Source organism: Oryza sativa, chromosome 1 (assembly GCF_034140825.1).
Source record: "Oryza sativa Japonica Group chromosome 1, ASM3414082v1".
Taxonomy (NCBI): Eukaryota; Viridiplantae; Streptophyta; class Magnoliopsida; order Poales; family Poaceae; genus Oryza; species Oryza sativa.
In genome coordinates, this window is record NC_089035.1 from 28,900,163 (window position 1) to 28,922,082 (window position 21,920).

Here is a 21,920-nt window from a genome sequence, read left to right on the forward strand (position 1 = left end):
GTGCCTCCTCCCTTCGCAATCGCCGCCGTGTCCGTGCAGCCCTCGCCGCGATCTCCCTTCCCCTCCTCCTCCCGATCCCCACCATGGCTGGAATAAGGCTGACGCCGGAGGAGCCCGAGCTGCCGCAGGGCACCCCGCCCCGCCCCCAGCTGCCGCCCGCCTTCGCCGGCGCGGGCGCCGTCCTGGCTGGCAGTGGCAGCGGCGGCGGCGGCGGCCTCGAGATGGCGTCGGACGACGAGCGGTCGGTGGCGGCGGACTCGTGGTCCGTGCGGAGCGAGTACGGGAGCACGCTCGACGACGACCAGCGGTACGCCGACGCCGCCGAGGTGCTCGCGGCGGCCGCGGCCTCCGCCAACTTCCCCTCCGGTGCCTCCGATTGCTGGTATTTTGGCTCCTGGCCCTACTTAACTCGCGTTGAATTGTCTGTCTGGGATTGCGAACTGTGACGCTAGCGGCTCTGGAATGTGGATCTGGTGAATTTTGTTGGAAATAATAATGCTTGATCTCATGGACGCCTTGCCTTTCTAGATACCCTACAGGGTTATGTAGTCTCATGCTCTTGTGGAGTTGCCGTCCGTACCTTTTACTTTGTGCACTTTCTGGTTGCGACTAGCTTGATGATTGCATTTAGGATTGTAATCAAATATGTGGAAAGAGGAAGTGCTAGAGATGTCTTTGCCAGCTTCGTGGTTATTGGGCAAGTTGGCATCGGAAGTCAGATGCGCATCCAAATTGACTGTGGTCAGACATCCAAGCGAGTTTATTGTTGAAAAGCAAAGCAAATTCACCCACTTTGTTTTTGTGCTGGAGTTTAAGCCTCGAGGCAGTGCAAATCATCCCTTAGCACTGAAAAATGTGACAAATTACACATGACGGTTTTTTAGAAGACCCTTTCTGTTTAGTTAGTGATACTTGATGATCATATGGACCCATCACCTACACGCGTTTGATTGCCTAATCCAATATAAAGTAGACTTTATTTTATCTATTGCTGCTAGATAGGTTGGGTTATGGGTAGGTGTCCACTAACCAGTGGCAGAAAATACATTTTAGGTATAATCATAGCTTCCTGACTGCCTGTCCACTATAGGACTAGAAAGCCACTAGAACCATGTAAGTTCCTCCAGGGGAAATATACTCCATTCTAAAAGACAAAGTCCATTCTGATGTCACGTTGAAGGACGAGACCAAGAGGTTGAGATTGTAATACTGTATCACTCCACCTCATTGTTTGAAGGTGGCCTATCTACGCACTCTTTAATAGATATGACATGGATCGATGCAATGAGCATATATCATGCTCCAGAGTGTATAATCAGAATACATACATTATATTTGTAGACAATTGGTACATTTTGCTATTTAAGGATGGATCAATATACTAGATCGTTTATGGCATGTTGCATATCAGCATAAATGGCAAGAGGGGAAACGTGTCTGTTGCCTACTTATTTCTTTCCTTTGAATTTTCTTGTGATTAGTTTTATAATTGGTCTGTTATTATCAGCAGTTTTTGTTTTAATATTCTAAAATATTGCTGTGTTGACACAGTTCTGACAAAGATGATCAAGATCCTAGCGAGGTTGAAGGCTCAATGCTGGGGCTCCAAAGTTATTGGGATGCTTCTTATTCAGAAGATCTTGCAAATTTTCAGGAACATGGGCATGCTGGAGAAATATGGTGACTACATACCATGATTTTTTATACCGAAAAATTTGGTCATTCAGATTAAGTAAATAGAAAACTGAAGTGTTGATATATCAGTTGATGCAAAAAAGCCCAATAAGTTGACACTAATTAGTTATAATTTTTATCTGTTGATAATTGACATTGCTTAAACTCAGAAAAATGCAAGTATGGTTGTGTAGAGTTTCTTTTTCTTTTTTTAAAGTAGATACCTCCCAAGGAATGTAAAGGAACCTGGTAGTGTGAACTTAAAGTTGTTGGAGGTGTACTATCATTCTTTTGTTGTTTTTTTTCACTATCTGCTGAAAATCCAATTTAGTACCTGCTTTGATTATGTATGTGACTGTTTAGGTCTTTTCAATTTTTTTTAATGGTACAGATGTATTGGTATATGCATCAATCACAAGCTTCGCAAACCTGTGGCCAGAGTTTGATCCTCAAACTCAGAATTTGGATATCAAAATATCACCTTGCCTTGTTATTTACTTAACTTGACTCTCATGGGGTGGTTTTTATTTATAGGAAATTACTCGATGATTCATTGGCATTTCTCTAAAAATTTGGTTGATTCAGGATTGTCTTTTGGGTTGTGAACAGAGCTTTTCTCTGTTTGTAGGTTTGGTGCAGATGTAATGGACACCATGGCTGTTTGGACAAAAAAATTGTGTATAGACATTATTAATGGTGGGACTCCATCTGGTAATGAAAGCATCAATTGTGAAGTTGATGAGAAGCAACTATCCAACTACCCTGTGCTCGATGTTGGAACTGGGAATGGGCTTCTTTTGCAAGCACTTGCCAAGCAGGGGTACAACCTAATGTTTTCTTAAATATGGCTTAATTATCCTCCCTTTTATGTGCATTGCACCGAATTTTGTTTCGGATTTGTCTTCTGAATGATTGACACCTCCATGTTTTCTTTTGTTTATTGGACTGGGATGCTTTTCATACAATTTCAAAAGTTTTAACAATGATAGTTGTGCCTCATTAATTATTAAAAAGTCAATAAAATAAGTTTTTGGCGGATAATAGAATATATTTGAATCAAACTATCAGATAACAACACATAAGTTTTCTTCCTGACTTTCTTAGAACTAACTAGGGACTTATTGAACCTTTTGTCTTTGTTCATGTGCTTATACCATATCTTATTTTATCCTGGCTAAAATTTTCTAGTGGACTTTCAAAATATATGTTTGCTTATAGTGTTTCCAAAATGATAGCCCTTGACCTCATTATTCATTTCAAATAGAGTAAACTGAATATCTTGTTTTTTCAGGTTTTCAAATTTAACAGGGACTGATTACAGTGAAGGAGCCATTGAACTTGCAAAAAACCTTGCTGCACGTGATGGGTTTACTTCTATAAATTTCTTGGTTAGTGTACTATATTCAAGTCGAAGTTTCTTCTTCCTTGAGTGCTGCAAATACTTTCTACTTGAAGAGAATCTGCCCGGCTACATTTTTCAATAAATATCATGTAAAGTTCTAAATAATGTTGAGTTACTATTGTCAGATGCACTGCAGCTCAAATAGCAAGAGTCTATGGGAACAATAGCTACTCTACTTGTTTTATCCTAGAAGCATATTTGCATCAGTGTAGAATGAAAAACTAAAGGTTTGATAGGAAACGCTTAGTTTGTTTATCCAAACCAGCCTTTTACTTCAATTTCTCATGTCTCTTCAAGTAAACGTTTGGAAGATCATTACATTAACAGCATATTATATATATATATATATATATATATATATATATATATATATATATATATATATATATATATATATATATATTTAATCACAACATGTATGATAGCTGGCAGTTGTGATGGTTTTTGAAAGTTAAAACATCAAACTACCGTAATAGCTGTGGGACATATGCACAAAAAGTTTTGGTTCCTGAATGAGAAAGCATATTTTCTTTATAATGTCTAAAATGTCCATCATTTCTGCTCATCTTTGATATTCTTTTATTGTACCTTGCATATTGAGGTTGATGGTTTCTAAGCATGGCAGCTGACACTGGATGACTGGAAACTTACCGATGCATTTTTATTCGAGTACTTACATCTGTGGTGCTCTCATGACGGTGGTCACTTATATTTGCATCTGTAATAGGTTGATGATATACTTGAGACAAAGTTAGATAGAAAATTCAAAATTGTTACAGACAAAGGGACATTGGATGCCATTGGATTGCACCCTGATGGTCGTATAAAAAGGTACAACAACATGACTTGCTTGGTCAATGTTTTGTTAGCTAGCCCCTTATTTAATTTCTAATGCATTTCATAAATTATTCCAAAGCTTTGAATATTAAATTGATTATGCATGTAGCTGTTGATATATTTAGTGAAGATATAATCATCCAAGATAAGCTATCCAAGCATTGCATGCTAACATTGGAATAAACTGGGTTCATGAGTTGTCCTGCCCCATTCAGCTTATCTTGATATCCTGCAATATTTGAACAAATTTAGCATTTATGTTGTATAAATATGACTATCAACAGGATTTTGTAGGTTTAGGTTTAGAAACACTTGATTGTACAGGCTAACAGTACATTGATGAGTGTTGCCATGCACCTCGTGGTGATACCATTGGGAGACTGTAACTTAATGTTAGACATACTTGGTTCAATAATCAGTAACTGTATCAACTTTAAGTCTGACCTTTTCTCATTATTTTTTTCCAGAGTAATGTATTGGGAGTCTGTATCGAACTTGGTTGAACCTGGTGGCATTGTGGTCAGTACTTTATTCTTTGAAATTCTAATTTGTACCTCTGCTCTCTAATTCTAATTTTAGGTAGGAGTAATATCTACCAGTAATTCCTATTATATTTATTCCACTCGGTACCTCATGTTTTTAATTAACCTTTGCATACCTTATTATTGTACCTCTCATGACAGTAGAAAACTCCTGTACCAAAGTTCGATGCTTGTATTATATTTTTTTTCTGCAAATTCATGTAAAAAACATCCTGGGGGATACCTCTTCAGGTCGTAACATCGTGCAACCACACAAAGGATGAGCTTGTGCAAGAGGTAGAAGATTTCAGTAAGACGAAATCTGGTAAGGAACACTTGGATGAAGGTGAAGGTAATGTGCCACAGATCTTCCGGTACATCGATCATGTCCGGACATACCCTACCATTATGTTTGGAGGGGTTGAGGGTTCTCAAGTGTGCACGGTGGCCTTCCAACGGGTGTGAGAACTGAGAACCACTCATTCTTGGCCGTTTAATTATGTTGTCACCCGAAGAACTAGAGAGAAGGAAGTTACGTACTTCACCTCTGAGATTATTATCATCTCTGCTCATCGTAGTTTAGCCCTTCTGTACGGTGTAGCTCAATGTATCCTTGGTTATAACTGTTACTATACCAGACTAGAGCACGGGACTGTTCCATTTCAGTTACCCAGAAAGAGAGTATTAGGACATCTCCGAAGCAATTTTTGCAATCAGGCATCCTTACCTGTACTATTAATTCACCATGAGCTTTTACACCGCATTTTTGTTTGAAGCTATATTTAGGCCCTCTTTAGTTTCCAAAACAAAAATTTTCACGCTGTCATATATGATGTTTTGACACATGTATGGAGTATTAAATGTAGGCTAAAAAAACCAATTACACATATTGCGTGTAAATTGCGAAATGAATCTTTTAAGCCTAATTGCACTGTGATTTAACAATGTGGTCCTACAGTAAACATTTGCTAATGACGGATTAATTAGGTTTAATAAATTCGTCTCGCAGTTTCCTGGCAGAATATGTAATTTGTTTTGTTATTAGAATATGTTTAATACTTTAAATGTGTGTTTGTATATCCGATGTGACAACTAAACCTAAAAATTTTCTCCAACTAAAGGCCTTACAAGCCGTACTTTTCTAGTATTGCACTCTCTTACGCAATCGGAATCGCCAGTAGCATCGCCGATGCTGATGACGATTCCGATCTCCATGGTACCAAGTCCCCACTATAATAAAGGCATGGCCATAATTCTACCCTAATAACTATACCTACCATATAATAGTTATATTTCTCCGTTTCATATTATAAGATTTTCTAGCATTCGCCATATTTATATATATATATATGTTAATGAATCTAGACACATATATAAATATAGGCAATGCTAAAAGGTTTTATAATATGAAACGGATGAAGTATATGTGTTTAAAAATATGTACAACTTTATACAAAAGTTGTTATATAAAGGTACCATGTAGTTAATTAGAACTAATTTTATTATAGAGTAAATTGCACTGGTGGTTCTTAAACTTGTGAGGAGGTTTCATCCAGGTCCATGAACTAACAAATCCAGGGTAAGGGCACTAATCTTGTTTTATTGTATCAATCCGGTCCAGAGAACGCTTTGACTCATTTCGTGCATACGTGGACAGCAACGTGTCACGACATGTGTGATGCCACACCGCACCATCCCACACCGTGCCCTTTTTCATCTAAGCCCCTCTGTTCACTCGAATTCTTTAAACCCTAGCCCTCTCTTCTATCTGTTCTTCTCCTCTAGACGACGAGTGAGGGCGTGGGAGGGCAACTGAAGAGGAGTGGCGAGGGAGGGCTTTTGGCTGAGAGTCGACGGCGGGGGAGGGCTTCCGGCTAAGAGTCATCAAAGAAATAGACCACAACTAGCACAACTACCACCCATCTGCAATCAACCCAAAAAAAACTCAAATTTTGGGTCCATTCTACATACCGTACACCGGCGGCGGCTCCCCTACTAGTCGAAACAACATGCCTCCTCACCGGCTTCAACACCTTCGGGAGGCCAGCGTCAAGACTCCGCACCCTCCCCGCAACCTCTGAATCCCTATCTCACCAGCGATCGCAGCCCTCAATTTCTATGGCGATCGCCTCTGCTTCGTCGTCCAGAGGAGAAGAACAGATAGAAGAGAGGGTTAGGGTTTGGAGAATTCGAGCGAACAGAGGGGCTTAGATGAAAAAGGGCACGGTGCGGGGCGGTGCGGTGTGGCATCACACGTGTCGCGACACGTTGTTGTCCACGTATGCACGAAACGGGTCAAAGCGTTCTATGGACCGGATTGATACAATAAAATAAGATTAGTGCCCTTGACCCCGGGTTTGTTTGTTTATGGACCTGGATGAAATCTCCTCATAAGATTAAGGACCGCCAGTACAATTTATTCTTTATTATAGTTAAATTTGATTTTTTTTAATCGAGAAACTTATGATAGTTTCTTTTAGCAATTCCCAATTAGAATGGACCCTCTCCAAAAGAAATCCGGGTGCAATCGACGGAAAGGAAACGTATTGCATGACGGTGGTCTACGGTGCACCGAATCCACGCTCCCTTCTCGTCGTTTTTTTCTTCAAGGCCATATATCCGCATATCGTGTGTTTCTTTTGAGTTTTGCGCCGTTCTCCTTTCCTCTCACGGTCACGGGTCGCCACGCCCCTCCTCTCCTCGTCCGTCTCGACTCCGGAGGCCGAAGCGCCGTCTCTATCCACGCAGATCCCCTCTCCCCCTCTCACGCCGTACGTTCACCACCACCTTTTGATCCATCTCATGGCGTCGGTTCCGGATTTGAATCCGTGGGTCGTGCTGGACAGGTACGTGAGGGATGCCGATCTCGTCGACACGCAGCGAGATCCCAGGTGGGCGGCCGTCAAGTGCGCACGCAAGGAGGCCTACGGCTGCGGGGAGTTCGGTCAGGAGCTGGTGGATGGCCTGACGCTGTACGTGCGCCGCAACGATGGCCCCAGCGACGATCTCTTCTCCGCCCTCGCCGTCCGTGCCACCGACGAGATGCTGCGGAAGGTCGCGGCGCCAACGAAGATCCAGAAGAGCCTCATCCGCCCGCTCTTCCGCTGTCAGGCAAGTATGAATGCCCGCGTCACCTTCGTCTGCGAGTTGCACGCCGCGGAGGAGAACCTCGTCGTCCTCTCCGCGTCCTTCGACCACGCCCACCACATCTACTACCTCGTCTACGACGGCATCGACGAGTCACTCACCATGATCCCGAGCCTGTCACCGCACCGCTTCGTGGCCTTCCACCCGCGGCCTGTCCTAAGGCGCCGCGCCACTGGGGGCTATGACCTGGCCCTCATAGCGAGGTACCTCAGCAGGAAGAGCAGAGAAGACGGGGACGTTCTCCTTCTGTTTACCAAGGAGAAGGAGAGTTCCTGCTGCTCCGATCAGTGGATGGAGAAGAAGAAGGGTATGCGCCTCCCAACGGGGCCCCTGGGCTTCTTCTGCCCGGACATGATCTTCTCGTTCAAGGGCAACACTTTCTGGGTCGATCTCTCACAGGGTTTCATGTGCTGCGACACCAATGTCCTCTTCTCTGGCGACACCGTGGATTTCAGACACCTCAGCTTCCCCCACCAGTACCTGCTTCATGACATTATCAAATCCCAGGAGCTTGGCCCGATGGAGATGTACCGGACCATGGGCGTCTCCGGGGGCTCCATCAAGTTCGTCTCTATCAACACTCCGGCTACTGATGCCGCGGCAGGCAAACCGCCGGGCAGGCCCTGTCATGACGCCACTGCATTAGCCAACACAACAGTGGCCGTGTGGACACTGGACCAAGGTGGCCTGTGCTGGAAAAAGGATGTGGAGTTCAGGCTGGGGAACATATGGTCGCAACGGGACTACAAGCAGTCTGGGTTGCCCAGGATGGTACCCGTGTGGCCCTTCCTAAGGCCGCACGCACATGGCACACTCTACTTCCTGGTGCCGAAACCGATGACCGGACCTAGTGACCCCCAAATGTATCACATTTGCGGGCTCGACATGTGCACCAAGAAAATCCAGTTGTCGCAGTACTCCGTCCGCTCCAATATCCTCCGGCCGGCTGCCTTCCCTACCAATGCATTCCAACACCTTGATGAGTCCCCACTAGCTACAAAGTAATTCTACTGTAAGGACTGCTACATCATTTGAATTGTAAAATTTGTACTTTGCTTTTTCTTGTGGATCACACACGGCACGCCTCGTCTTGTTTATATCACTGAAAAATATCTAGCAGGGTTACCATCTAAGTTCTATGATGTTTTTGTCTGGCAGGATTGCTTGAGTTAACTGGAGGCAGGGAATGTTCATCAAGGCAGTGCGGAGTTGGGATTCTATATGCAAGGTTGCTTATTACTTTCTAGGTATCGTGTTTTGGGTCGAAGGCACTTCCCAACTCGTAATTTATCGTCACTCTATATAGCCTAGGACCCTATTGATGCACTTGCGAAACTGATTATGTGCTTCCTTATTGATTCTGTATCCGTGCGACGAACTAATCTAGCTACTTGTTATATTATTATCTATCTAGCGCTGTGGTTCAGGCTGAAATGCTGAAATGGATTTGGCCACAATATTTAGAGTAACATCTCTCTTTGATTGTCCTTGTTGGATAATTGTGCTGCGATTTGCCAAGTTGTTTGATATTGTTTGCAGCTGATCGAAATTCGCTCCTGAGCAGCTGCTTTGGTATTTACAATACCATTTGAAATTCGGAAACTTTTCTGAATATCTGAATTATGTTCGTTTTTTTTTCTCTTTTTGAAACTTGGATGGTTTTGCTTAATGGTTTGTTGATGCGAACTGGAGTGAATATCATTTGTACTCCTGATTCAGCGTTGTCTGCCATTCAGTTTTGACAGCAAGCACAGCACAAACCTGAAGAATGAAAATCTTCAATGCTTGGACTAAAAGTATGTGGGTGTTCTTTCCTTTCGCAATCTTATTATGCAATTGCTTAGTATGTTGGTTGTTTTAATTGGATTGGGAGTATGCCAATCCAGATGGTCGTTATTAGGGGCTGTGTAGCAGGACAAAATTTGCTCTCAAATCAAACCACGACTCTGCCAAAGTTTTTGTCACCTAGGACCATATGTCGTTGGAGTTTTTTATTTGACAATAATTGTAGCTACATAATAATCTAGCACTCTAATAACGTGTCGTGTTCTTCATGCTGAAATGTCTCACATATTTAGGGTTTATCTCTCTTTGATCATCCTTGCTGGGTTATTGCCTTGCAATTTGCAATTTGTATCGGTGTTGAGCGCAGGGTTTGCAGCAAACCTTGTGAAAACCGTTTGAAATATGGAAACTATGCTGAAATTCGAATCCAGTTTGATCTTTTTTTTTCTTTTTGGAACTTGGGCGGTTTTGATAGGAAGGTGCAGGTAATGTGCCCCAGATCTTCTGGTACATTGACAGTGAATTACACGTTCTATTTATAGTCAAATTTATTATTTTTGTTTATACTTGTATAAGTCAAATTTAAATTTGCATGTTTGTGAAATGACATATCACATATTGATCTATCGTAATATTTTTTTTTCAATTTTTTTGATGATTTTTTTAAGTAACATGCAAAAATGAGGATATCCCCTTAATTTATGAATTGAGTTTTCAATGTATAGGACTAGACTACTACAGAGCATAGGACTGTTCCTTTTCATTTACCTGTCCCGTTTCAGTTATCCGTATAGAGGGTATTAGGACAATTTATAAACAAATTTTTTGGCATGAGCATGAGCATGGCCATACATGTACTATTATTAATTCAGCATAAGCATGGCACCGTATTTTTGTTTGAAATTATATTTTTCAGAGCTTTAGTTTCGGACTTTCGGTTCACTACCCTTTCCAGTGTGTGTGCACTCCAAATGAATTTTCAGAATTCCGTGTCGGACTGCCGTGGCCATACGCAATCGGAATCGCCAGTATCACTGACGCCGCTGACGAGTCGGAGTCGGATCTCCTTTGTATCATCACCCGCCGCTATAAAAGCATAACCATGCCCCATAATTTCTCTCAACTTCTCACGGATCGAGGGAGTTTGAGACCTCGCCGTAGACAGCGGGAAACGCGGGCGCGCGCGCGCAGCGCAGGTAATGGCCGCCGCCGTCGTCGCGATGCCGGTGGCGCTGGCCCTGCCGTCGGAGGCCGACCTGCCGTACGAGGAGGACGTCCTGCGGGACCCGCACAGCATCCGCCCGTGGCGCCGCTACCTCGCTGCCCGCGCCGCCGCGCCCCTCCAGGAGCGCGCCGTCATCTACGAGCGCGCCGTGCGCGCCCTCCCGGGCAGCTACAAGCTCTGGCACGCCTACCTCCTCGAGCGCACCGCCGCCGCCGCGCGCGCCAAGCCGCATTGCGGGGAGCACCCGGCGAACGAGGCCCTGAACCGCGCCTTCGAGCGCGCGCTCGCCACGCTGCACCGCATGCCGCGGATATGGGAGATGTACCTCGCCGCGCTCCTCGAGCAGCGCCTCGTCACGCGCGCACGCCGCGCCTTCGACCGCGCGCTGCGCGCGCTCCCCGTCACGCAGCACCACCGCGTCTGGCCGCTCTACCTCCGCCTCGCCGCCCTCCCTTCCTGCCCCGCCGAGACCTCCATCCGCATCTACCGCCGGTTCCTCCAGTTCGAACCCTCCCGCGCCGACGAGCTCGTCGAGCTCCTCGTCTCCGCTGGGCGGTGGCAGGAGGCAGCCGATCACATTGTCTCGGTCCTCAACGGCGGAAGCGACGTCAGTGACAACAACCGTGCTCTCCTGCTCAAGCTGTGCGACCTTCTCGCCAAGCACGCCGACGAGGTCGCCGGGCTCAAGGTGGAGGCCGTGCTCCGCGGCGCCATGCGCGAGTTTCCGGACGAGGCCGGAAGGCTGCGCGCGCTGCTCGCCGAGTGCTACGCACGAAGAGGGCTTTACGACAAAGCCAGAGACGTCTTCGAGGAAGGGGTGACCACGGCGGCCACCGCAGCTGAGTTCGCGCTGGTGTTCGAAGCGTACGCGCAGCTCGAGCAGAGCTTGGTCGCGGCGAAGATGGAGAAGACGGCGGACGAGGAAGGCGACAAGCTCGTGACCGGTTGCTGGTTGGCCGACGGCGACGACGGCGACATGTGCCTGGCGAGGCTGGAGCGGCTGCTCGACCGCCGGCAGGAGCTTCTCAACGGCGTCCTCCTGCGTCAGAACCCGCACGACGTCGCACAGTGGCACCGGCGGGTGAAGCTCTTCGACAATGACCCCGCGCGGCAGGCGGCGACCTACGTCGAGGCCGTCAGGACCGTCGACCCGGCGAAGGCGACGGGCAAACCAAGCACGCTGTGAAGATGTACGAGGCGCACGGCAACCTGGACAGCGCCGACGAGGTGTTCGCGAAGGCCACGCAGGCGAGCCACAGATCGGCCGACGACCTGGCCACCGTGTGGTGCGAGTGGGCGGAGATGCAGCTCCGGCACAAGCGCTTTGACAAGGCCATCGCCCTGATGCGACAAGCCACCGCGGAGCCCTCGGCCGAGGTGAAGCTGCGAGCCGCCGCCGCCGCCGCCGGCGACGACGAGCCTGCCCAGCTGAAGCTTCACAAGTCCGCAAAGCTGTGGAGCTTCTACGTCGACCTGGAGGAGAGCCTGGGCGCGCTGGCGTCGACGCGCGCCGCCTACGAGGGCGCCATGGCCGCGCGCGCCGCGACGCCGCAGATGGTGATCAACTACGCCTCGTTCCTCGAGGAGCGCGGCTACTTCGAGGACTCGTTCGCGGCGTACGAGACGGGCGCCAATCTGTTCGGCCACCCGCACAGCAAGCCCATCTGGGACACCTACCTCGAGAGGTTCGTGGCGAGGCACGGCGGGAGCAAGGCCGAGCGCGCGCGGGAACTCTTCGCTGAGGCCACCCGCCGCGCTCCTCCCCACGACAGGGCGCGCCTCTTCCTGCGCCACGCCCGGTACGAGGAGGAGTTCGGCTCCGCCGCGCGCCATGGCCGTCTACGACGAGGCGGCGCGGTCCGTGCCGGCGAGCGACAGGGCGAGCGTCTACGAGGCCTACGCGGGGCGGGCGGCCGAGCTCCGCGGCGTGCCGAAGGTGAGGCGGGTCTACGAGCAGGCGATCGAGTCCGGCGGCCTCCCTCGCCGCGACGCCCTGGCGCTGTGCCTCCGCCTCGCCGCGCTCGAGGAAGCGCTGGGAGAGGCCGCCCGCGCTCGCGCCGTGTTCGTGCACGCGTCGGGCTACGGCGATCCCGACGCCGACGAGGAGTTCTGGGCGAAGTGGAGCGGCTTCGAAGTCCGGCACGGCGACGAGCGCACCTTCACAGACATGCTCCGGATAAGGCGCACGCAGAAGCACGCGAAGACGCCTGGGGTTCAGGTGAATGGCGAACTGAAAGATGAGAAGAAGAAGAGATGTGCTGATCAGCTTGGCGCCACTCAGAGCAAGAGGCAGCGAGTGTAATCTTGTCAAGCTTTTCTTCCTCTTTCTTTTTCCCCTTTAATTCTGGCCCTAAATGTAGTCTACTGTAGTAAAGATTTCCCTGGTTTCAATTTAAATCAAATTGTTTTGGGGGGAAGAATATGATATTGTACGTTCTAACGTTCCTTCAAATATGATATATGCATTTCACTTGTGAACGCGAGGCACTGATTGGTTGGTCCATTATTATGAAGTTTGGTTGTATGATGTCACACTATCTTTTTTAAGTCCCTTGTAAAATCTTTATTTGGATTCTTGTTCAGTTTAAAAATGGGAAAATGCCAGGTAAATGAACTTTCTTTTAATTGCATCGTGTTGCTTTTGCTTTTGCGGTGCTTCAACTGAAAAAAAAGCTTATTCTTTGACATGAATGTAGGAAAACATGTGCATTCCACTCCAATTTCCAACTTGTCATGTAATATACACATCAAGCCCACTTAATCTTCACTTCGCATCTTCATGGTCGGTGAAGTTGAGTGGCTATGTCTAAAATTCGTATGTACAAGAATACTATCAAATCGCTGTACAACCACTGATTTTTTTTTCATATCCTACTATGGACTTTTCATTCAACGACTCCTACTGAGCTGATGGGTCATATATCAGTTATTTACAGAGCCTGATTACTTATCTCCTTGCAGATTTCTACTGGATGCTGATAACATGCTGTGGAGGTGGCATCGGCCGCAAGCCCTCTCCTCCTCCAGGTTCTGAATCCGTTGCCTCGTGCACTGCCTGAAATCTCATACAAACCCAAATTATGGATGCAACTGATTTTTTAAAGGGAGAAAACAGAATTATTTGAGGTTTTGACAGATGTTGCCTGTATCGATGAAGCAATGTGGTAACAGACCTGATGTTGCCTGTATCGATGAAGCAATGTGGTAACTGATACCAAGATGATGTATATTGGTATGACAATTCCAGCTGTTCTAATCATCAAAAGCTGTCTCATTCAAGTGATTTGTGTCAGTCATTTGTAATCAGGTTATCCAAGCACGAAAGATGCTAATCGAGTTTCAGAAATCAGTATCTTACAGTGAACAGTGCTATCGAGTAGACCTCAGGATCGCCGAGGATAAGTGAGATCGCATCACGGAGCACCAACAAGGCCATCAGCTGAAGATTGCATTTTTTTATTATTTTTTTCAGAAACATTTGATGGCATGATTGAGAGTACTAATGTCCAAATGGAATTTCATGCTCTGCAACACTTACAGATATTGCGACTACACGGCAATAGAAGACACCTTTTGGGCTGGAATTCTGAGAGTCAAAACTGGATGTACCGGCAGCTTGATCTGAGGTTTGCGCAAAGTGTTCTTGACTGCGATCAGTATCAATATTATCTGATCTTTCTCCAGATCTCCTACAATGAGAAAAGGATTTAAGATACCAGTAGATACTGGATGGCCCCTTCTTATAATATCAGTAGGAGCATCAGCTGGTACCTGAAACTAATTAGGTTCCTTCCATGCCGAAACAACTTTAAAGGGGCAGTGTAGTTTGGCGTGAATTGCTGCGGTAAAAGAGCAGAAGTAACAAATCGAATATTAAAATTGGACTGTAAAATTCTTCAGTATAATAACATAATTGCTTCCGAGAGAAGAAAAGGACAGATTGCATTGCATCTGCTTCTTTCCTGAATTTGTTGGGATTTTTTTTTGAAGAGAATTTGTTGGGATTTGGATGATGAATTGTTGGACGGTTTCAGAAAGGTTCACCTGTAAGCATATCTCGCATACTGTGTCTCCCTTCTCATTGCACCACCTTTGGATGCATGCGTGGTGTGCGTACTGCAGACAGTGACAAACTAATTCAAGTAAATATTCGGACAGCAGGGAAATCTGTTGGGTAAGAATGGCAGGCAGAAATAACACTGAAATGAATGATAACATTTTAAATTGTAAGAATCTATCTAATGGAAACCGGGAGTTTTCTGTTTCAAGAAAAGTCTGAATTAGGGTGAATTCGAGGTAGAAGTAATCTTCAACTTCAAGTACCATCTATTGGAAAACTCAAGTTATCAGCATTCACCATAAGGGATGAAACCCCAAATGTCCTATTAATTGCAATATGGAAAACTGAATGTTGGTTACAGCAGTAGAAGACCTGGTAAGAAACTGTCGTGTGATTGGAAACTCAGTAATGGGAATAAAATGATTCTGAATTTGTGCCCAGAAACTCTGAACTTGTGGTTGTCCTGGGGGTTAAACAGGGCTAGAAAATACGTTTTCCAAAAAAAAAAAAGGGCTAGAGATTGAAATAATTTATATCCCGATCACTAATCAATTCAGCAAGCTCTTCCATACATAAAGGTTATCAAAATGGCAACACCTAATCATGTAATGATGCAGAGAATTCAGAATGGGAACAGAGAAAACCTTGCCTTGAGGCTGCCCTTGCAGCAGCAAGGGGTCTCCATGTAGGACTCGTCACCTTCCTCCTGGCAGATTCTGCATTCCACCATGACACCGCTCTTCGCCTTTCCATCCTGAACATCTTCATGAACGGGAAGATCAGGCTGATCATGAACTATCTTCACGGAGGCGACAGCGAGAGCCTCCTGCACGGCTGACTGCAGCGTCGACTCCGTGAGCAGCCGACCAGCCATCAGCGCGAAGTGATCCGCCATCCTCTATCGTTTCAACAAACCCCTATATCGAAACAAAGCTTTGCGTAACATGCAGCCTCCAGATCGTTGGAGCTAGCACTGGAAAATATAAGCCAAGAAGAGATATTCTTCAGAATTCAGAACAATGGCCGAAAAGTCGCCTGAGATTGAGTTGTTTGTTTACAATCTCTGACAAGATTCAGGATAAAAAAAGATCAACACGAACGAACAAATCACACGTTGAGACAGAAGAAAGTTCTCCTTTCCAACCATCTTTCTAGTAGCTAAAAGAGGAGCCATGGCGCCGGTGAAAAAGGCTAAGCTAGTTTACGCACCTGGGAGGAGGATGAGGAGGAGGAGAACGCCGTGCGGCCTGCAAATTAGCTAGCCGATGCAAGGAAAAGCCGCGAGCTTTTTCTCACGCCATGAGGTTGCGATCGAGATATACGGAGTACTAGTTTGCACGCACGCGTGTACTGAAAAGATCCGGGCTTTTCTCCACGGACGAAGAAAGAAGCAAGGATGCGATGCAAAGGCGACGGCGTGGGCAAGGGAGCAGGGGCAAAGAAAAGAGAGCAGAGAAGCAGCCGCAGCAGCAGCGACAAGCCAAGGAGGCTTGCAAGGCGGGACTAGGATATCCCTAACATCCAACTTGATAGCTTAGATATAGCTAGAGGAGATTAGGTTAAGTTCCTTGCTACTTCCTTCATCTTATAATATAACAACCTAAAATTAGATGAGGAATGTGGATTTTCATCTGTTTGCATGTCATCTAAATAGTTATCATAAATTTTTTTAATAAATTGACAACATAAATTAATATGAAATATATAACTTCACAAACATGTAAGACAAAATTCAACTTTTACAAATTGCAACAAAAAATAACAAGTTAAACTGAAAATAGTTATCGCATATTTACAACTATATTTGTTATTTTTATTACAACTTATAAAAGTTGAATTTAAATTTGCATGTTTGTGTAGTGACATATTTCATATTAATCTATGTTACCAATTTTTTTCATATTTTTTGATAGCTATTTATATGACATGCACGAAATAAAAGATATTTCCTTGAGGGATGAAATCACTTTTCCATTAGACATATCGTACTACAAATCTGGTATTGGTCTCAAAACGACTGATTGATGTGGCCTGCCTCGTGATTCGTGCTGCCTGATCATTGCACTGTGGCCCGACGATAACTGATAGTAACGGATTAGTATGGTCAAAATGAAATTTTGATTGAGGCTAGCTACTACTCTCCAGAAGTCCAGAGCAAACCTGGGTGATTGGAGGTGCTGTCATAGATGCTCCACAAAGTGCTTGGCAGTTGGTATTGATTGTTGGAAACTGATCATGTTTTCGGCCAAAGCCCCATTCTCATTGGCCTGGAGCTACATCTTCTTCTTCACTAGACCAAGAGTTACAATATTTTTTTCCAAGTGATTTTAAACTGCAAACAATTACCTGGTGCAATGATTGCCGGAATGACCGGCCATTGCTCGACTCGCCATCCTTGGCATCACACCGTGGCATGATTCGAGCGGAGAAAGTGACAATTGGAGCGGTTAGGGTGGTGGATTAGGGTTCCATCGCTGTACTAATCACACGTATTATTCCACTCGATTTCCTGACCTCTCATCCGGTCACCCCTGCCACACCATGGCATCTGGTGGCTGTGGTCTCTCTCGCGGCTCCTGTGTGTGGTCGTATCCAATCCTCTAGATCTGCAGCTTAATTTCGCTTCGTCATCTCGATCGGCAGCACACGCGGCGCCTCTCTCGCAGTCTCAGCATCCCGTGAGCTGATTTGATCCCTCGATTTCGTGGAGCTCTTTCATGGCTCGGCTAAACTTGTTGGCTACCTAGGCTAAACTTGGCTACACTACTACCTAAATTGCTTCCCGTTTCTTCGAATTTTCCGGGATTACTGTTTGGGGTTCAGCGCTGATGGAGGACAGTTCAGATAAGGGTTTTTCTCATCCGTTTGGACGGTCTGCTGTTTGTTGAGACTGTTGACAGATTGCCAGGAGCAGTGGTCCTTGTTAATCAGTAGCGTTTTCTGAAGATTTTGGAGTAATGGGTTTGGTTTCTCACTTTGTCTACTTATCATTGAGCCTTTTGGGTTGGTTCTAACTTCTAAGGCCTATCAAAGTATCAATAGTGTGGTGCACGCAGCTAGCAATATTGAAATTATTTGGTCTTCTTTACAGCAAAATAATGTAGTATGATGTGTCTTAGGCCCCATTTGATTCAAAGGAAATTCATAGGAATTTTAGTGGATTTTATTCCTATAGGAATTTTTCATACAAAGCCCTTTGAATCAAAGGAATGAACCCTATGAAATCCTATAAAATTTCTATGGAATGCCTCTTCCCATACAAGTTTTAGAGGAATTTTAATAAGAGGTCGAACCTCATGGAAGAAATCCTTTGAGTCTTTACTCTCCTCAAATTCTTGTGTTTTTTCTGTGGTTCAATCAAACGGTCATTCCTAAAATTTTCTTGTGTTTTGCAATACTCTGTTTTACACATATATTCCTGTCAGAATCCTATGTTTTTCTTATTCCTCCGTTTTTTCATTCACAAAGGGGCCCTTAATAACTGGGATACCTCAATAATTTCAGATGGCTGCGTCATGTACAATGGATGAAATTATTCCTGCCACAATCTAATATAAGTCCATCCGTTTCTTTCCGTTACTACTAGGTACTAGCCGGCAATGAAATAACCATTAAAATATTATTTTCCCTGAGTCATCTTATACTTGAATTTGGTAATGGCAGTAGCATCAATCTTTCAGAAAAAAAGAGATGATGGTTCTCCGTTGCAGTTGCCTGATGCGGACACGAATACACGATGAGGCCGTCGCCGATGGTGTACTTTGCACTCGCCGAGGGAGCAAAGCAAAGAATTTCTGGCTGCCGTTGCAGTTGTTAAACTATAGTAGGCCCATACCTCACGGACCTGAATAATCAATGGGCTGCGCCTTGACTGTACATCTGGGATGGGCTTATTAGTGCAGCCCATTTAACTGGACGGCCCAAATACCCTGACCACTGGCATCTAACGGCTAGGATCTTCCACCACCCGACTCCAAAGTCCTTCCTAACCCAGCGAAAACCCTAGCGCCCGCGCCGCCCTCGGTATAAAAGGCCTCGCCTCTCTAATCACCCGCTTCGCTTCCCAATCTCTCCCCAGCGCCGCCGCCGCCGCCATCCTCCCCGAGCCCTAGCTCTCCCCTATCCCTCGCCGCACGCACCACCACCAACCATGGCCGGCGCGCAGGAGTCTCTGGTGTTGGCCGGCGTGATGCACGGCCACAACGACGTGGTGACGGCCATCGCGACCCCCATCGACAACTCGCCGTTCATCGTCTCCTCCTCCCGCGACAAGTCGCTGCTGGTGTGGGACCTCACCAACCCCGTCCAGAACGTCGGCGAGGGCGCCGGCGCCTCCGAGTACGGCGTGCCCTTCCGCCGCCTCACCGGCCACTCCCACTTCGTCCAGGACGTCGTCCTCAGCTCCGACGGCCAGTTCGCGCTCTCTGGCTCCTGGGACGGCGAGCTCCGCCTCTGGGACCTCTCCACCGGGGTCACCACCCGCCGCTTCGTCGGCCACGACAAAGACGTCCTCTCCGTCGCCTTCTCCGTCGACAACCGCCAGATCGTCTCCGCCTCCCGCGACCGCACCATCAAGCTGTGGAACACCCTCGGCGAGTGCAAGTACACCATCGGCGGCGACCTCGGCGGCGGCGAGGGCCACAACGGGTGGGTCTCCTGCGTCCGCTTCTCCCCCAACACCTTCCAGCCAACCATCGTCTCTGGCTCCTGGGACCGCACCGTCAAGGTGTGGAACCTCACGAACTGCAAGCTGCGCTGCAACCTCGAGGGCCATGGCGGCTACGTCAACGCTGTCGCGGTCAGCCCCGACGGTTCTCTGTGCGCGTCCGGTGGCAAAGATGGCGTTACCCTGCTGTGGGACTTGGCTGAGGGCAAGAGGCTGTACTCGCTTGACGCGGGTTCCATCATTCACTCGCTCTGCTTCTCGCCCAACCGCTACTGGCTCTGCGCGGCGACCCAGGACTCTATCAAGATCTGGGATCTTGAGTCAAAGCACATTGTGCAGGACCTTAAGCCCGAGATCCCTGTCTCCAAGAACCAGGTTTGTTTCTCCACCTTATGCTTCATAGTGGTCATCTTGTTAGTTATGGAAATTATAGCTATTGTAGTATACTTAGGTCGCATGCTAATGCTATTCATATGTGGTGAGCTAATGCTTGATGTACCATGTTATTCAGTTTGATGCAGTTCTATATTACTGTCATTCGTCCACATGATTATTTGTGCTATAATTTAATAGATACTTCCTCTGTTTCACAATGCAAGTCATTTTAGCATTTCCCACATTCATATTGATGTGAATGAATCTAGACATATATATCTATATAGATTCATTAACATCAACATGAATGTGGGAAATGCTAGAATGACTTACATTGTGAAACGGAGGGAGTAGTTCCTATGGTCTCCTTTGTTGAAGTTGATAACTTGTGCTATAAACTATGGTTGTGAACTCAATTGTAACTTGTTTCTAGCTTTTATTTGAATATTGTACTTATGCAGGATGATGGTATTTAGTTTGGCAACTCTTCTGTTAAGAATTGTCATTGCTATATCTTAGAATCTGTTCTTTTACATTGTTGGTTATTTTTTGCAGTTTCAAATCGGTACGACAATGTCTATATATGGTCTGATCAGCTTAGACTGTATACACTAAACATCTTGATTCTGTCATCTTAAATATTTGATTGTTAGATGTTAAGTTAAATTCTTATCTACCAAAATAAAGATTCATTCTCATAATACTAAACGGTGGAATCATTTAGCTCATTTACTATCTATATACATAATCACATTATATATATTTGCTAGTAAACCCTTGAATTGTAGTATATTTTTGTTAGTAAATTGCTAGGAGTGCTAGTTTATATGTTTATGTTACTCACTGCATTTTGCATGCTATTCATATTTTTCTATCCATCTATAAAGTATCTTGCTTTGTTTATGAAGTATTATGGGTAGCTTAGCTTTTTAAGATGAATTTTACTTGTTTATGTTTTATTTTTCTCTTGGATTCACTGTTCTTATACTTGTGTTGGTAACCTGTATTCTCAGAGTAGTATGTTTAAGCTGGTTAGTCATAGGAAAACTTTACTGTACCTTTCTGATGGACTATTTTTTGATACATGAAAAACAATCATTTTTTTCTAGAAAATTCTGTACCTATTTTGTTGATCCTTTTGTTGCTCTCTTGGCTCTTGCAGATGCTCTACTGCACAAGCTTGAACTGGAGCGCAGATGGAAGCACCCTCTATGCTGGTTACACAGATGGAACCATCAGGATCTACAAGATCTCAGGTTTCAGCTACGCCGGCTAGAGATGGGGAGTGTTGTTTTAGTTATCGCGTTCTGGTAAACGACTGTGGTATCACCCTAGTGTTCTTTTTGGCTGTTTGAAAGGCATTAATCTGCCTGAGTACTTCTGCTTAATTTACCCATCTATGTAGTAGCTCCAGTACTGAGCTCATGGATACTGTGGAATAGGGATCTGTTTTGCACCATGTTTTGTTTTGACTTCCTTTTCAATATATTGTCTGATGAACCATGCGATCCATGGTGCTTCTCTCTTTTTAATTCTGCCGCAGGCCGCAGCTGAATTTTCTTTGTTTCTTTTTCGATCAGTGAAGTGGACACATAAATTAATCTGCTTCTTGTTTTGCCTGCCTGATCTCGCCAAGGTGTTGCAAAGATCGCGTCGCCTGCGCTTGTCGCAAAGCCTTTTTCGCCGGCGAAGCTACCTACAGATAACAGTGGCGCCAAGTTCGCAAAGCATCAGACCTCACCTCACTCACGGATGGTAGTTGTGGATGTTCACTGTTCTGGTTTTCCCTCTACGTGGGGTCGGCTGACCCATCAACCCAGCCCACAAAGTAGGCACGGAGCAGAACCCATCAAATTTGATGGATCAGATCATGGGTGGAAAAAGTACACCGAAGGTCCCAAAACTTATCATCGAGTTACAAAATCGTTGTTCAACCGTAAAACCAGATATATGACATTCGTCAACTTACAAAACCATTCAATTTAGATCTTTTGATGATTTTGACCTTGGTTTTATTCAACGTGGCGGCTGAGTTAATGTGGGATGCCACATCAGCACCCTCTCTTTTTCCCCTCCTCTCCTGTCCCCCCCTCCATCTCTCTCACTCACACTTTTGTCGAGGAGCACAGCCAGCAGGGGAGGAGTGCCGGCGCGGCGGGCACGCCGGCGGCTGGCGGGGGAGTAGACGTGGCCGGCAGGGGGAGCGCGGCGGAGATAAGGGCCGGCGC

The 21,920-nt window shown here is 45.9% G+C and overlaps 4 protein-coding genes and 1 pseudogene across 7 annotated transcripts; 4 read left to right on the forward strand and 1 right to left on the reverse strand.

The window, feature by feature from the left end:
• Positions 1–5,197, forward strand: LOC4324111 (uncharacterized). The gene is made up of 7 exons (XM_015756390.3): positions 1–382; positions 1,552–1,680; positions 2,303–2,494; positions 2,966–3,062; positions 3,804–3,907; positions 4,381–4,432; positions 4,687–5,197. The coding sequence occupies exons 1-7, from the start codon at positions 84–86 to the stop codon at positions 4,897–4,899; spliced, it is 1,086 nt and encodes a 361-aa protein (XP_015611876.1). The 5' UTR covers positions 1–83; the 3' UTR covers positions 4,900–5,197.
• Positions 5,198–7,092: 1,895 nt separating this feature from the next.
• On the forward strand, positions 7,093–9,050 carry LOC4324112 (uncharacterized). Of its 2 annotated transcripts, none has more exons than XM_066307355.1 (2): positions 7,093–8,593; positions 8,740–9,050. In XM_066307355.1, exon 1 carries the CDS (start codon positions 7,237–7,239, stop codon positions 8,584–8,586), a length of 1,350 nt encoding a protein of 449 aa, XP_066163452.1. In that variant the 5' UTR covers positions 7,093–7,236; the 3' UTR covers positions 8,587–8,593; positions 8,740–9,050. The 2 variants fall into 2 exon arrangements, with proteins under 2 accessions (XP_066163452.1, XP_066163450.1); XM_066307353.1 differs by having other exon boundaries at positions 7,093–8,582.
• A 1,443-nt stretch (positions 9,051–10,493) lies between these two features.
• Positions 10,494–13,077, forward strand: LOC4324113 (uncharacterized; annotated as a pseudogene). Its single transcript, XR_003238446.2, has one exon. The product of XR_003238446.2 is annotated as an uncharacterized protein (transcript).
• Positions 13,078–13,284: 207 nt separating this feature from the next.
• On the reverse strand, positions 13,285–16,212 carry LOC9269132 (uncharacterized). Of its 2 annotated transcripts, XM_066312320.1 has the most exons (9): positions 15,861–16,161; positions 15,296–15,624; positions 14,915–14,973; positions 14,636–14,790; positions 14,363–14,430; positions 14,130–14,280; positions 13,950–14,030; positions 13,765–13,857; positions 13,285–13,646 (listed from the first exon to the last, which is right to left on the reverse strand). In XM_066312320.1, the coding sequence occupies exons 2-9, from the start codon at positions 15,544–15,546 to the stop codon at positions 13,557–13,559; spliced, it is 948 nt and encodes a 315-aa protein (XP_066168417.1). In that variant the 5' UTR covers positions 15,547–15,624; positions 15,861–16,161; the 3' UTR covers positions 13,285–13,556. The 2 variants fall into 2 exon arrangements, with proteins under 2 accessions (XP_066168417.1, XP_015635074.1); XM_015779588.3 differs by lacking the exon at positions 14,915–14,973 and having other exon boundaries at positions 14,636–14,707; positions 15,301–15,624; positions 15,861–16,212.
• Positions 16,213–18,704: 2,492 nt separating this feature from the next.
• Positions 18,705–21,297, forward strand: LOC4324115 (guanine nucleotide-binding protein subunit beta-like protein A). Its single transcript, NM_001406100.1, has 2 exons — positions 18,705–19,692; positions 20,855–21,297. Exons 1-2 carry the CDS (start codon positions 18,802–18,804, stop codon positions 20,966–20,968), a joined length of 1,005 nt encoding a protein of 334 aa, NP_001393029.1. The 5' UTR covers positions 18,705–18,801; the 3' UTR covers positions 20,969–21,297.
• Positions 21,298–21,920: the final 623 nt, after the last annotated feature.